General features: G+C 47.4%; 1 protein-coding gene across 1 annotated transcript in view; it reads left to right on the top strand.

The window, feature by feature from the left end:
- The first annotated feature begins 12,093 nt into the window (after positions 1–12,093).
- LOC120585721 (arylacetamide deacetylase-like 3) overlaps positions 12,094–14,647 on the top strand; it is a 7,128-nt gene continuing 4,574 nt past the window's right edge. The window contains exon 1 of the mRNA XM_039842043.1: positions 12,094–12,258. Within this exon, the coding sequence (XP_039697977.1) occupies positions 12,094–12,258 (165 nt within the window). The remainder of the gene's footprint in view (positions 12,259–14,647) is intronic.

The raw sequence follows: 14,647 nt of genomic DNA, 5'->3' as shown, positions 1-14,647 counted from the left end.
GGCTGGGCAAAGACATAAGGATGCTCTAGGGTAACCCTGTCACTTTGCAGTTGGAGAAACAGCTGCTCTGACGGTGAGATGACCCGTGCAAGGTGACACAGAGATGCACGAGGTCTACAGGCAGGAATGGCGAGAGAGTCTAAAAATCAAGGGAAAGAGAGCTCACACAGGCTCTGCAGGCCGCAGAAAGGAGTTCGAAGTTTCACTTAAAGCCTTTGGGAAACTATTTAACGTTTTTAATCGGGGAAGCAACATGATTTGATTTATGTTTTAGAAAAGTCGTGCTGGAGGAAGTCGGAAAACATGTTGCAAAGGTCTAGACGGTTAGTTCCAATGCTGTAACGATCTCCCCGTCCTTTCTCTGCTCCCTCAAAAAGCAAAATCGAGAACAAAACTGAAAACAACCTACTAGGATGAAACAAGGCGTGGAGAGGTGGACCGATAGCAGTGGCTGTGAGGACCGAGAGGAGAGAAGACTTGCAATTTTTTAGGGAGTTAGAGGGAAACTCAACGGCAGTGTGTGGCCAGGTTAGAAGGGCATAGATGGGGAAAAGTGTCCAAAGGTGAGCACAGGGTGTAGCGTGAAGTGGCTAAGCGTGTGGATGCCGGATCCGGACTGTGCGTTAAGTTTCCACAGCTGCGAAATGGGCACGAGCACAGTGTCTACCTCATAGGTTACCGCGAGGATTAAATGAATTAAAATTTGTAAAGTACCGAAAGCAGTGTCTGGCACATAGTAAACCCTGTATGAGACAGCAGGAATCATAATAGGGAAAGTGAATTTAAATAAAAGTGATACACGGCGGTTAACCACTAAAAAGGGGTTAAAAAGGATTCCAAAGAATTTAGGTATCACAAACGCAGGAGCGGTCACACCCTCTGGGGACGAGGGAGAGAAGAAACTTGAAGAGGGCTCAGGCTGGGCTTCAATCTCTGTTCCTGAGCGAGCGGCAGAGGAGTTTGCTGGGGTGCGGTGAGCCAAAGCTGGTCCATACAAAGGTGCCTGGTGGGGAGCTGCATGCTGGGTCTGGTGCACAGAAACCTGCAGCTGGGGCCCTCCTTCTTAGTCAGCTGGTTGTCGGGGACTCCCCATGAGGCCCCAGGCGTGGACTGAGGAAGAGGAGGTAATGAAGTGGGAGTTGATATGAAAGGTGTCTGAGCTATCTGTTCATGCACCTTACGTGTACTCTCGGGGCCCGACTGAGCCCAGTTCCTGTGTGTTATTTTCACTTGACAGTAGATCGCTGCTGCACACACTCAACCGGATAGCTAGGTGTATCGAACAACACCCAGTTCATGATACGTGGTCCTCTGATAGTCCGTGATCAAGTGTCCAGTATCTACCAAAGCCCGGTAGCAAGGCACGAGTAGGAGAGGATATGTATCCAATCCAAGATCCTGGAGGTCTGCATTGTGATTCTCCTACCGCGTCTCATCGGATCTGCTGAATCTTGAAGTCCAAGTACAAAAGCAGCTCTTACTCCAGCTTAGATGGACTTCGAACCCTTCTCTTGCTCTGGTCCACATTTAAATCTGGAAGCCTTAGACCTGACTTTACAGATAGGTTGAAATGTCATATTCAGAAGTGGTATAGTTCATCCTTGTTATTTGCAAAATCCATATTTGCGAATTCACCGACTTGCTAAATTTTGTTAGTAAGTGCAACACCAATATGCCTGTGGCTTTCGTGGTCATTGGCTGACATGTGCACGTACAGATGGGCAGAAAATTTGAGTTGCCGTCTGAGGTTGAGCAAGGATGCTCTCTGCCTTCTTGTTTTAACTCTCGTCCTGTAAACGAGTCTTTTTAGTGCCATTTTTTTTTTTGCGGTTTTGCATTTTTTGTTGTCGTTGTTATAAATTTTTTGCCATTTAAAAGGACCCCCGAGTGTCGTGCTGAAGTGCTGTCTAGTGTTCCTAAGTGCGAGAAGGCTGTGATGTGCCTTATGGAGAAAATTCACGGGTTCGTTGAGGGCTGAGTAGGCTGTGAGTTCAATGTCAACGAATCAACTATAGATACTCAATAAGGTTTCTTTAAATAGAAACACACGTAGAGCGAAGTTATGTATTAATTGGTTGATGAACATGTGGCCGGAGGCTCACAGGAACCTAATTCATATTTCTCTTAGGAACAACAATGCAGTATTTGCTAACTCAGTGTCTGCGGTGACTTTTCAGAACATAGCTACCGCAAATAGTCAGAGATGACTGTCGATGTTATAGTGAAAACCCCCAAAGGCCTACCAAACACTGTGCCTTTTTTTCATAGTCAGTAGTATGAGGTCCAGCCCCTTGTCCTTCACCTTGCAGGGAATATTTCAATATGTGCCAGACCATTGAATTCCTAGGAATCCTGCTGAATGGGTTAGACATCTGGATTTTTGTGGAATTTGTCTCCCACTTTCAAGTTTGCATATATCTCGCTAAGGCATCTGTGCCAGTTGTCCACATATTGCTCCAAGGCTGAAAAATCTGCTCTTCATTGCATGCTGTGTGAAAATTGAGATGGGCCTTTTAAATATCTCTCCTTTGTCGGCTGGCACGGCTTAAGCTCTGCAGGTCGAGGCACTGGAAGGATGCTAGAGGAGGGATGGGTTTCAATCCCTGGTTTTGTGGTGCTCCTCTGGTCTGGCTCCTATAACCAGTGGTTCCTCTGGGGCCTATCTGTTGTGGCTTCCCCTAGGACCCTTTGGACAGCCCGTCTCTCTGTGAATGCCTTTCCTGGCACCCTCGTATGGCCCGCAGCATGTTGCAAAGAGCAGCACTTCACATGGAGGGCTTCCCTCACACCCCAGAGAGGGTAGGAAAACCTGAACTGTAATTGACAAATTGCTGGAGGCTCAGCACCAACAAGGCTGTTAAAAACTCCAGAAGGATGTGTCATTGGGAGGCCCTCACACTGAGAAGCACCGGTAAGTTCACAGCCCAGGGGCACAGGCAGACCAGAATATGGAGGACTCTAGAATGCTTCCCCTCCCCCCACACCTTACTGCTACATTTGTTTCTAAAGGTTTACTCACCACAATTCCTTTTACCCAATACATCATCTCCACCTGTAAACAAAAGTATTACAAAGCACGTGGAAGGCAAAAAACATAATCTGAAGAAACATCAGAATCAAAGTCAGATATGGCAGGAATGTTACCAGACCAGAAAAACTTAAAAACTGTGACAGACTGCAAAGGGCTTTAAGGAAAAAAGTAGGCAACATGCAAAAACAAATGGAAAATGTAAGCGGAGATACGATAATTCTAAGAAAGAATAAAAAAACTTTAATGATCAAAAACACCATAACAGAAATAAAAAATTTCTTTGACGAGCTCATGAAAAGAATGAATGCAATTGAGGAAAGAATCTCTGAGCCTGAGAATATGATAACAGAGACTTCCCAAACCGAAAACCGAAAAGAGGAAAGACCGAGAAAAGCAGGGCAGAACATCTGAGAACTGCGGGGCACCTAGAACGGGTGCAACATATTCCAGAGAGAGAAGAGAGGAAGGAATATTATTCAGCACTAAAAATGAATGCACTTTCAAGCCGTGAAAAGACATGGAGGAACCTTCAGTGCATATCACTTGGTGAAAGAAGCCAGTGTAGCAGGCGATGTACCATGTGATTTCAACCATAGGACATTCTGAAAAAGGCGAAACTATGAAGATGGTAAAAGGACTCGTGGATGTTAGGGAGGAGGGAAGGATGAAACGCTGAGGATTTTTAAGGCGGTGAAACTACTCTGTATGATGATAAGACAATGCGGGTCATCACACATTTGTCAAAACCCATAGAACGTACAACACCGAGAGCAAAACTTAATGTGAACCATGGGCCTTCGGGTGATAAGGATGTGTAGGTTCATCGATTGTAATAAAGGTACCACCTGCTGCAGGATGTTGATAGCGGGGGAGGTTGTATGTGTGTAAGTTTAGGGAGTCTGTGGGAATTCTCTGTACTTTCTGCTCATTTTTGCTGTGAACCTAAAACTATTCTAAAAATGAAGTTTGTTAATTAAAAAGAAAAAAAAACTCAATGGGAAAAGATCAGGCAGGTTTGCTTCCTTATAAAAGATTTGAGTTCTCTAATGTCAGGGTTTCCCCAGCTGCGGTGCAAACCTACAGGAAGAACAGCATCCACCTGGGCTTCTCTGTGTCATTCCATGGGACTTTCAGAGGCAAGGAGAATCAACGCTAACATAAGGCTCATTCTGTTTGCTGGAAGTAGTAAATGTCTTTGAATCTGAGCAAGGTATCTCATGTTTTCCGCCAGTCTCCGTGAAACTGAGGCAGGCTACCTTAGTTTGCAAATAGGATAAAACCCCAGATCTCTTTCATCGTTCTTGACCCGCCCTTTGCATACCTCTCCTTCGCCACCGGGAACAATGTTAAGGTTTGTCAATAGAGGGAGCTGGAGGAGTATTGTAAAAGGACGGAGTTATCTTCCTGGTTCTGGGATGCTCCTTGCCAGACTCCAGCAATTCCTGCTGCCTCTAGAACCTGGCTCCTGCAGCATGCATCTTCTCCAGAGAATAGGTCCTGCAGTGAGTGGTGTCTTCTGTGGCCTGAGTACACAGTAGCCAGCACCGCCAGCGACCAGCAGCTTCCCGTGGTCCCATTCGGGCGGCTTTGCAGCAGGATGCCACCAGCGAGGCACTTTCACAGGAAGGGCTCACGTGGCGTCACTTCTGGTTAGCTATGGCCATGACTTCTATACTAAGGTCTGGATCTTGCCCTAGGAGAAGTGGCTGTTCGTTACGTCTTTGACTCCCTGCTACTATCTCCTGGTTGGACCCTGAGTAATCCAGCATCTAAAGAATTTGCTACTTTCTGCTCAAATGATCCAATGGACACAATGTCATCAATGTAGTGGGCCAGCGTGATGTTGGCTGGACTGTCACGCTCATAATCTGAGCACAATATGTACTTCCCACAAACTTCATATAGAGAGAATAGCGTACGACATACTTCTCTCCAAAAGCAGAATCGACAAAGCCCTGAGGAGGACACGGTAAAGGGGAACTGTTGGCCCAGCCAGATAAAGGCACCCGGCTCTGGTATTCCTTACAAATCAGTGTGGAAGATAATATATCAGCCACGTCAGCGGCTGCAGACCGAGTGCCAGCTGGGGGAGAAGCGGTGATCAGAGTCACTGCCTAAGTTTAGGGTCATTCACAGTCATCCTCCAAGATCCAATGACTTCTGTATGTTCCAACCTGGTGAGTTAAAATGGGGTGCAATAGGTGTTTCTTTCATGTCTTTCATGGTGGCAGTAATCTCTGCAGTTCCCTTAGGGGTGTAACACTGCTTCCGGTTTACTACCTAGGCAGGGAGGGGAAGACCCAAAACCTTCCCCTTAGCCCTTCCTACTCCATGACCTTCATCTCTGGTCAGAGAACCAGGGTGGGAACTCTGTCAGTTTCCAAGTGTGTCTGTTTCAATTATACATTCAGGAATTAAGGGTATAACAGTGTGGGTCTTTGGATTGATGGGGCCCCCCGTGAGTTGGACTTGAGGCAAGACTTTGTCACCTGACCACAGCCAGTTCTACTGTCATGGGGGAAGCCACAGTAGCTTTGTTGGTTCCAGGATTAGCGTCAATTCAGAACCGGTGTGTGGTTAGTCCTGGAGGGTCCGTGTGCTTCCTTCCCTCCCGTGCACAGTGGCTGCAGATCCCCTCAGGGGGGTCTCAGAGGAAGATCTGCAGAATAAACTTGAGGGAAAATGCAGACCCTTCGCCGAAGGGGCCCGGGCCTCCTCTTCAGCCGAGGGGCTCTGGATGTATGAACTGATTCAGGGTTGGAAGCGGGGTGAGATGCCGCGGACTCCACTTTGGGGACTCATATTAGGTGTTTGGCTACTAATCCACATGGGGAAGCATCAGGGGGAAGAGAAGAAAGGGGGAACGGTGGATAAGAGCCCTTTTTTATGTGTGTGGTTTCCATGGGGGGAAGCAGGCTTAGGATTGGCTAGTTTGAATAACTTCAGTGGCTCTGGGGCACAGGTGCCGCTGCTAGTTGTCTGCAACCAGGCACTGGGGGGATCAGGGCAGGGAGATAGTGGCCCAGAGTATGACACATGGATGGAGGAGATGGTTGTGGGTGTGGGTTCTGCATCGGCCGGTTTGCATTTGGAAAGCCCGCTCACAGGAGAGCTGTTTACTATCTCTCCAGGCACCAGCTGACTTTGGGAGGGGAAGTCCCTTCTGGGTCAATAGGTGTCAGAGTCAAGGCCGAGTGATGCGATCCTGCCGACTATGCCAATGATCAGGGTCAGCAGAATCGCTGACTGAGAAGAGAAGGTTCGATGGTGCGAGGCCCAGCTGGAAGAATGCACAAGAGGCAGACATGAGGACGAAACTGCAGGCACCGGCCTTACCGTGCGGAGCGCACTTCTGTTGGGAAGCGCAGCTCTGTTGGGGAGTGTAGTCTACTGTCCGGGGCGCGCGGTCTTATGTGCACCCTTCCCGCTCCCCTTTCTTGTGCTCCCCTCCTCCGCTCTCCCCTTCTGCTTTCCTTTTTCTCTCCGGGAGACCGCATGGCTCCTCACACAGCAGAGTACGAAAGTGGCATTCAGCCATACATGCGTGCTACAGTAAGCTGACGTATGTTTACATATTTTCTAAGTCTGGGGTCCTACTCCTAGCTACGGACCTGGATCACAGCCAGACCTTGGACCAGCCAGACCTTGGGCCAGTCAGGCCCGGCACCCACAGTAGGGCCACAGATGTCAAAGCATCAGAACACAAAGAATAAAAAACATGGTTAATCGGAGAGGAAAAAAATGGCGTAGATGATAGAGGCTCTGCGCATCCCTCTGGCGACCAAATCGAAGTCGTGACGGAAACGAGGAGCAGCAGCAAGGAAACGTCGCCTGGGATCTAGATGAACAAGCCACACAACTAGGGAGACGTCCAAGACGGCACCCTGCAACGGCAGAAGGCAGGACGGGGTGAGGACGCGGGGCTGCCCGGTCCCGAGCGGCTGAGTGGGACGGAGTGGGTGGCAGCGGCAGACGCCCCTTAAAGGGGCCGCGTCCGCGAGTGGATTTTCGCGGTGACGGACCTGCTCGCTCTGAGCACCAGTGCCCATACACCTGCGTGCGGGGAGCACCAGGGACTTACAAGGAGACATTGTCGGAATGAGGGCCGAGGTGAGACCTGCTCTGTACAGAAGTGCCGGTGGCATCCATTGTCCCCTGTTGAGCCCTCCCCGCTCCCAGTGCCTGGACACAGCGCTGCCTTAGCTGTGATGTTATCAAACTGGATGACGGAGGTCGCTCCGCCCAGAGGATTCCCTGAAACCCCGCCTCCCCCAACCTGGGCCCCACCCAAGCCACATCCAGGTGTTTCCTTAGTGAGTCAGGTGCTCCTTGCTGAGCCACACCTAGACTCACACTGGAGGCAGCTGGTCTGGGTTTCTGTGTGGCCTTTTGAGGCACCTAATGAGCACAGTATCTCTGGACTGCTTCCTGAATCTTAACAGGTGGCCCCAGTGGGGCAGAGGCTTGGACTAACTTTGACCTGCAGCTGAATCCCTCTCAGGATTGTGCCACTGGACACCTGCTTCACAAACCCACACTAATAAGACCGAGAGACTTAGGAGCTTTGCTTAGTACATAGAAACAGACACAGAAAGGCAGCCAAAATGGGGACAAAGAAGCAAAAACCATATGAGAGAACAGAACAGAGATTCAGATATAATGGAGTCAAGTAATCTAACAGATGCAGAATTCAAAACACTGATTATAAAGATGCTCAATGAACTTTTGGGAAGTGTAGATAAACTCAGTGAGAACTTCAACAAAAAGATAAAAAACATAAAAATTGAAATGGAAATTATAAAAGGGAACCAGTCTGAAATGAAGAACACATTATCCGAGATGAGAAATATATTAAATGGAATAAACAAAGGAATAAACAAAGTGAGTAAAGAAAAGGATCAAATGCCCTATCTAGAGGATGGGAAAGCCAAGGACGTGCAAGCAGAAAGGCAAGAGATAAGATACCAAGACAATAAAAATAATTTAAGGAGCATATTGGACACTGTTAAAAGTCCAAATAGCCGTCTGATTGGCATAACTGAAGAAAATCAAGGTGTCGAACAGCTGTTTAAAGAAGTAATGATGGAAAGCTTCCCTCACCTGGTGAAGGGAAAGGACATAAAACCCCAGGAAGCTCGGAGAATTCCAAAAACCAGGGATCCAAAGAGGCCCACACCAAGACACACCATAATTAAAATGCCAAAGGTTAAATACAAAGAAAGAATATTAAAAGCAGCAAGAGTATAACAGACAGTTACTTATAAGGGAACACCCATAAGACTGGCAGCTGATTTCTCAAAAGAAACTATGCAGGACAGAAGGGTTTGGCAAAAAATATTTGACAGGATAAAGACCCAGGATCTACAACCAAGAATACTTTATCCAGCAAAGCTACCATTTAGAGTTGAAGGACAGATAAAGAGCTTCCCAGACAAAAATAAGCTAAAGGAATTTATCACCACTAAACCAGTATTACAGGAAATGTTGGAGGGACTTCTTTAAGAAGAAAAAAAACATGTATCAAAAATATAAATAAAGAATGATAACAACTACATTCCTACCAATAAATAGCTTAAATGGACAAGAATTAAGTGCTCCAACCAAAAGATAGAGTGGCTGAAAGGATAAGAAAACAAGACCCCTACATATGAAAAGGAAGGGGATGGAAAAACATATTGCTTTGATGGACCTAGAAGGTATTTAAATCAGACAGGGAAAGTTAAACACTATATGATTTCACTTATATGTAGAATTTAAGGAATAAAAGGAACAAACTAATCAAAAACAGACTCACAAATATGGTGGACAATTTGGTGACAGACAGAGGGCAGGGGGTTTGGGGAGAATGGGGTGAAGGGTTAAAGAAGTACAAATTAGTAGCTGATGGATGGTCATGGGGATGGGGAGCATGGCATAGGGGAGCACGGCATAGTTAGCATTAATATGTTGGCTAGATGGAAGGTCAGGGGAGGGAGGGAGCAATTGGGGGGATCATTTTATGAACTATATAGATGTCTAACCAATGTGCTGTATTCTTGAAACTAATTAACATAAATAAATTAAAAAAAAACATGGTTAATACAAGGAGTGTTTATGAAGCTGATTCATTAACCTGAGAAGGTCAGGCCAGCGCATAGGGACAGGAGAGGAGAGAATGGAGTGGAGTGAATGCCTCCCACCTGGCATTTGTTCTTCCTCACCCAGGCCGAATTGACACACTGGCCGGGTCTCTTATCTCCAATTTTTAACACTGCGACAAGAGCACAGGGCACTTGAAGTGACTTTTGCAATCCCAGGAGCCAGCCGGGGTTTGGATTAGTGACCCAGGCGGCCTCCCCTGCAGCCTATGGTCTGACCAGGACGGTGTTACTAAGCATACTCTTTGCTGGGGACAGGGGACAGGGGTACGTAGGTCTCTGACACTTTACATGTGAATTTGAATTTTGCCAAAGCCCCTGCCTATAAGGGAGAGACAAACCTCGGAGCCACCACGCAAATTAAAAGGTCCGCAGGGGAGATAGTTACACTAAGTCTTCTCCAGGTGACAGTTTTTCTCCGCTCACTGTCAAAGAACAAGAGCACCAGGATCACATTACAGCAGACTCTGCTCTCTGCTGGGTGCATCCTGTCCTCCTTGTTAAAGGAAAGACAATGGCCAGTACGGAGATCATCAAAATGAGTTCCGAGTTTATTTACTTGTCAGGCAAGGGAGCAGTCAACAGTGAGAGAATTCATGGAATATTTGCCGGTGGGCAAGAATTAGGGTTTGTATGCGCTAGAAGTTGGGTCCTGCCGGTGTGGGGTAGAGTGCGTCTGCAAGTCCACGCCCAGTAGGTCAGAAAGAGCCTTCAGAGTAGGCGGCGAGAGCCTGGCATGATGGGGCAGCTCAGAGTTTGTAGTTGTCTGTCCGTTTTGGTTGGTTAGAACCAGCAGTCGTGATACACAGCCCTGGGTTTTCATTAACTCCCAGGCGAGCACTGTCGTCGGTGAAAAGTTTGTCTTTCGTGGTGTAGAGGAGAAAAAAAAAAAACGCTCTTCCTATATTCCTTAGTTTCTGTAGCTGGGGCCTTGTGATTAAACTGACAAAAGACAGACGAACAGGAGAAAAAGCATACGCCTGTGACTTGATGTTAGTATTTTTTTACATGGCACAAGGAGCTTTCTAGAAACAAGTGACAAGCTTGAAGAAGTGGCTAGGCCGGAGAGTTTTTCCCATTTTTGACAAAGAACAGTAAATTTCTAAGAGAGGAGACAGGACAAAGGAAAAGGGGTTAAGGTCGTTAGGGCAAAGTGTGGGAAGCTGATGGAAGATGAGCTTGTTTGAATAAGGCTTGTTATACAGGTTTTGTTAGTGTCTTCTCTGGGCTAATGAGAGTCCAGAGCTATCTAGTTCTGCCCTCCCAGATGCGGGACAGAGGAGGGCAGATGCTTTCTCAAAGGGAAACTTATGTCTTACTTTTGGATAAGTGGGGGAGAGTAGAGAGCTTTTGGGGGAGGATCTTTGCTTCTCAGTTGTCTTCAGCGCACCATAATCCTTATGCCAAAGTGGCATATTTATGTTGGGGTGGCATTTTCTGATACCCCACAATCACCTTTGCACATTTAATCTCACTTAATTTCACGAGTCCAGTAAGATTATCATCCCTCTTTGGCAGATTAAGCAACTCGTCCAAAGTCAACAGCTCGTTAAGTGTAGAGCCAGGATCTGGCCTGGGCATTCTGGCTGGTTCAGACGCTGGGAACATCATGCTAAACTGCCCCCTTTGCACTAATGGGAGGCGAAACGGGATTCGTGCAGTGGGTCCACGTCAAATCGCACCCTGTGCATTAAGGTCAGAGGCGTCTTGATGTTGCACAGCGACTCTCCGCAGGAGGCAGGTGTGTGTCATCTCGCTCCCCAGGGTATATTTGGCAATGTCTGGAGATCTATTTGACTGTCACTATGGGGGAGATGCTACTGGCATCTAGTGGGTAGAAGGCAGGGATGCTGCCAAACATCCTACAGTGTGCAGGACGGCCCCCACAAGAAAGAGTTATCCAGCCCTGAATGTTGATGGTGCCCAGGTTGAGAAACTGGAGTGACAGGAGGCAGCCATATGGATTTTGTTTTGGGGTCAGGCAGACCAGTTGGGTTCAGGTCCCCTTTCTATTGGATGCTCTTGGGTGCTATTGAGTCTCAGCTTCTTTAGCGGAAAAAAATGGCAGCTTCGGGGTGGGGATAATGCTCACCTGCAAAGTTCATTATAGAAATGAAATAAAGTAAAATTATACAGATGGCATGCACAGTGCAGCTGTGCAATAAGTTGACACTATTTGACTTTTGGTCTAGGCGGTGGGCGATGGCTCGCAAAGCCTGTCGCTGTTATTATTATTTCCGTCTTACGGATTTAGAAACCAAAGGCTTAGAGAGTGTGACTTGCTCACGATCAGAATGAAGTTATGTGTTATCTCAGGTGATAGCAAAGGCTGTAAAGACAGGTAAGCAGGTGGAAGGGTGGGGTGGGCATGGGGAGGCTGATGGGGAGTTACGATTTTAAATAAGGTGGCCAGGGACAGCCTCACTCAGAAGGTGACATTTGAGCAGAGACCTGCAGTAGGGGAGGGGACGAGCCCAGTGGACATCTGGGGGAGGAATGTCGCACAGAGAACAGCAGGTACAAAGGACCTGGGGCCACGTTGGCAGACTATGCAACAGCACATGTGGCCAGAGTGGAATTAGGGGATGGGCAATGAGGTCAGGAGGCAGGTGGAGAGCAGCGTTCGTGAGGTCCCTGGTGACTTATTCAAGGCCATTTCTAGTAGCGATGCCAGGACGTCAGCTGGAATCTTGGAGCTCTCATTTCCAGCTGGGACAGATTGCACAGGCCATTTCCTCTTTTTCGTGGGCCTGTCAGAACCACCTCCTCACCTGAGTCTGTGACTCACGTGGGCCAAGCCAGTGCTTTCAGGAGATGAGGAGGTGGGGGATTCAGGTTGTGGAACAAGCGTAGGCGGTCTACTGGCTCAAAACCCTGCGTTGGGCACAGCCTCTGCTCGACCTCCCCGGTGGTGGACACGGCATGATGGGGATCCTTCTAGCTCTCGTCATGGTGGCCTGCATGTTCTTCGTGGGGACTCTGCTGTGGGTGATCTGCATAAACTTCTTCACTATAGATATCCCTGCGGCCATCAGCCATCCCGTGAAACTGTGGGTCTTCCACTGCATCTCCGAGCTCTTTCTGACATGGGTGAGTTCTGTGTTTCGTTTGTCCCCTCGTTGTAAGGGTTGAGGAGAGCGTTGGGGAGGTGTACCAGAAGCTTCCAGTTAAATTAACACTGATATCATGGCGGTAGAGGCTGACAGTATATTCTGAGACCTTAATAATTCCTGTTAGGTAACAGGTGACTCGCAGCCTCTTCCCAGGGTTTCTCAAGCTGAAAGGGCGGATGGCCACGCATTTCAAACAAAGAACGATTCTCATTTTCAATTAGGGAAAAAGAAAAGGAAAGCCTGCTCCCCTCCCCTGCCCCCGTCCCGCACAGCTCCCGCCTCCGGGCTTACTTTCTTCACAGCGCCCATCACATTTGCGACGGGTGGAGATAGGAACAAATTGTTCTGAGTCTTTGGGCCCCTATTCCTGTCAACCTGCTAGCTAGAACTGGCCAATGACAGAATAAATGGACACTTTAGCCAATTAGTAAATTAGTACAGGCGAGCAAAGCTACAGAATGTGACTTTAAATGCATGCATACATACATACATACATATATATATATATTGTGTGTGTGTGTAATATTAATAATGTGTGTGTGTATATATATATATATATATATAGTTGTTTTGGAGAAATGGAAAACTGTTCATGGCAGTCGTCAGATTCTGCTTGTCGTTCTTGGTGCGTAATTTAACAAAATACCTGTAAAGAGATCGTGGCAGGAATTGGTCGAGGCTGCCAGTAGGAATTTGCTGAACTGCTCTGGAGAGCTGACAGACACTGAATGTAGAAAATATGACTCTGAAATCTCTTAAATAATAAAAAGTGATTGCAAGCTCCTATTCTCTTGGAAAATCCTTGATGGAGCGGAAGGGCCAAAGGTATCCTCCTTCCACAGTCAGCTTTTTACAGGAGGCCATTGGTCCCGTGCCTTTCCGGCCTTGACTCTCATAGTCCACAGTAGGGGCTCCCAAACATAGTGACTCGGTTTCCTCACCTGCAAAACAGGGAGAAAAATAAATAGTCCTCACTTCAGAGCATTTTGTGGGGATGCAGAGAGTTAAGCTGTCTGGAGTGTGTGTTCCAATGCCTGGGACAGGGTAAGCTCTCTGTAATATTAGCCTTATTACTCTTTGTGGATGTTTTTGTTTGTTTGTTTGTTTTTTGTTTTTTTTTTGTTTTGTCTTGTTTTTTACAAAGATGTGTTGTGCAACTAATACATGTCATCCTCCAGTAGTAGCTCTGAGGATCAGTGATGGGTGAAAGCAATGAAGCCCAGGTAGAGTCCGCCTGCAGGGAGCTTGGAGACTCGTGGCGGGGTAGAGAGGGGAGTATGTCGGCAGCGAGGGGGGGCGGGGGCGGGGCAGCAACTTATAAGAAAACTGATTCAGAGTGGCTGGTGGTGTGAGGAAGGTAAGACAGGACAGTGGGGTATGTCACTGAACCTCCAAGGATGACAGGATGCAAGGGGTTCATCAATTTGGGTACCAAATCACCCCATTTCCATGAACCTCTAATGAAAATGTAGTATTTCCTTCCATTATAAAGGAAGGTGACAAACCACAGCTGTGACAGCAGGAGCTGCAACTCGGTCACTAAGAGGAATCCCATATTTCTGAACATGTTACGGCCTTTGCAGATACCATGCAGAACCGCGTGTGTACCTTGTTCCTCTGAGATTATGATAGTGTTAGACTGGCCGCCAGGTCTCGCTACGCGGTGCGTTAACAAGGAAGCACACGTAGTATTTCGTCGCACATTTATTTCAGTATTTTGATAACTATTTTCAAATAAAATTGCCTTCCTTTGTAACCCCACATATTTTGTGTATTCAGAAACGTACTGTAACAAGGTCCACAGGCTTCATTCACTAAGAGCCAAAATTGTCTTGGCACGGAAAAAGAAACATTGAGTGTGTCTAGGGGGAGAGCCCACTCTATTTGGTTTATTTTGAACTTTTTATTATGCAAACCTTCAGACATATACGAAAGGAGGCAGAATAGTAGAAAGAAGCCTCATGATCCCTCTTCCCCCCAGTAGCATTCACGATGGTTAATTCCTGGCCATTCTTACGTCGCCTGTGCCTTCCCTTGAGTCTCGTTCCCTTTCTCATGAAGGGGATTCCAGACATTGTACTATTTTATCCAAGAATATTTCAGTAGGTATCTCTAAACGTTAAGAACCGCCCCTTCCACCATCTTTCAAAATAGGACCACCATGCAGTTATCGCATCTGAAAAATAGCATCTTAAAAGGTGCTGGGAGGGCCTTGTCGGCTGGGGTGGTCCAGGAGGGGCTCCCTGGGAAGAGATGTCATGTCCAGGTGGAGCTGGAGCAGGGACTTGGTGGGGGTAGGGCAGCGTTTCCGTCAGGGAGACCCTGGAGAGGGGTGGCTGGAAGCCTGGTTTGTGGAACTGGGGTGT

The sequence above is a fragment of the Pteropus medius genome, unplaced genomic scaffold, assembly GCF_902729225.1.
Source record: "Pteropus medius unplaced genomic scaffold, Ma_sr-lr_union100, whole genome shotgun sequence".
Taxonomy (NCBI): Eukaryota; Metazoa; Chordata; class Mammalia; order Chiroptera; family Pteropodidae; genus Pteropus; species Pteropus medius.
This window is presented reverse-complemented; position numbering and strand designations above follow the sequence as displayed.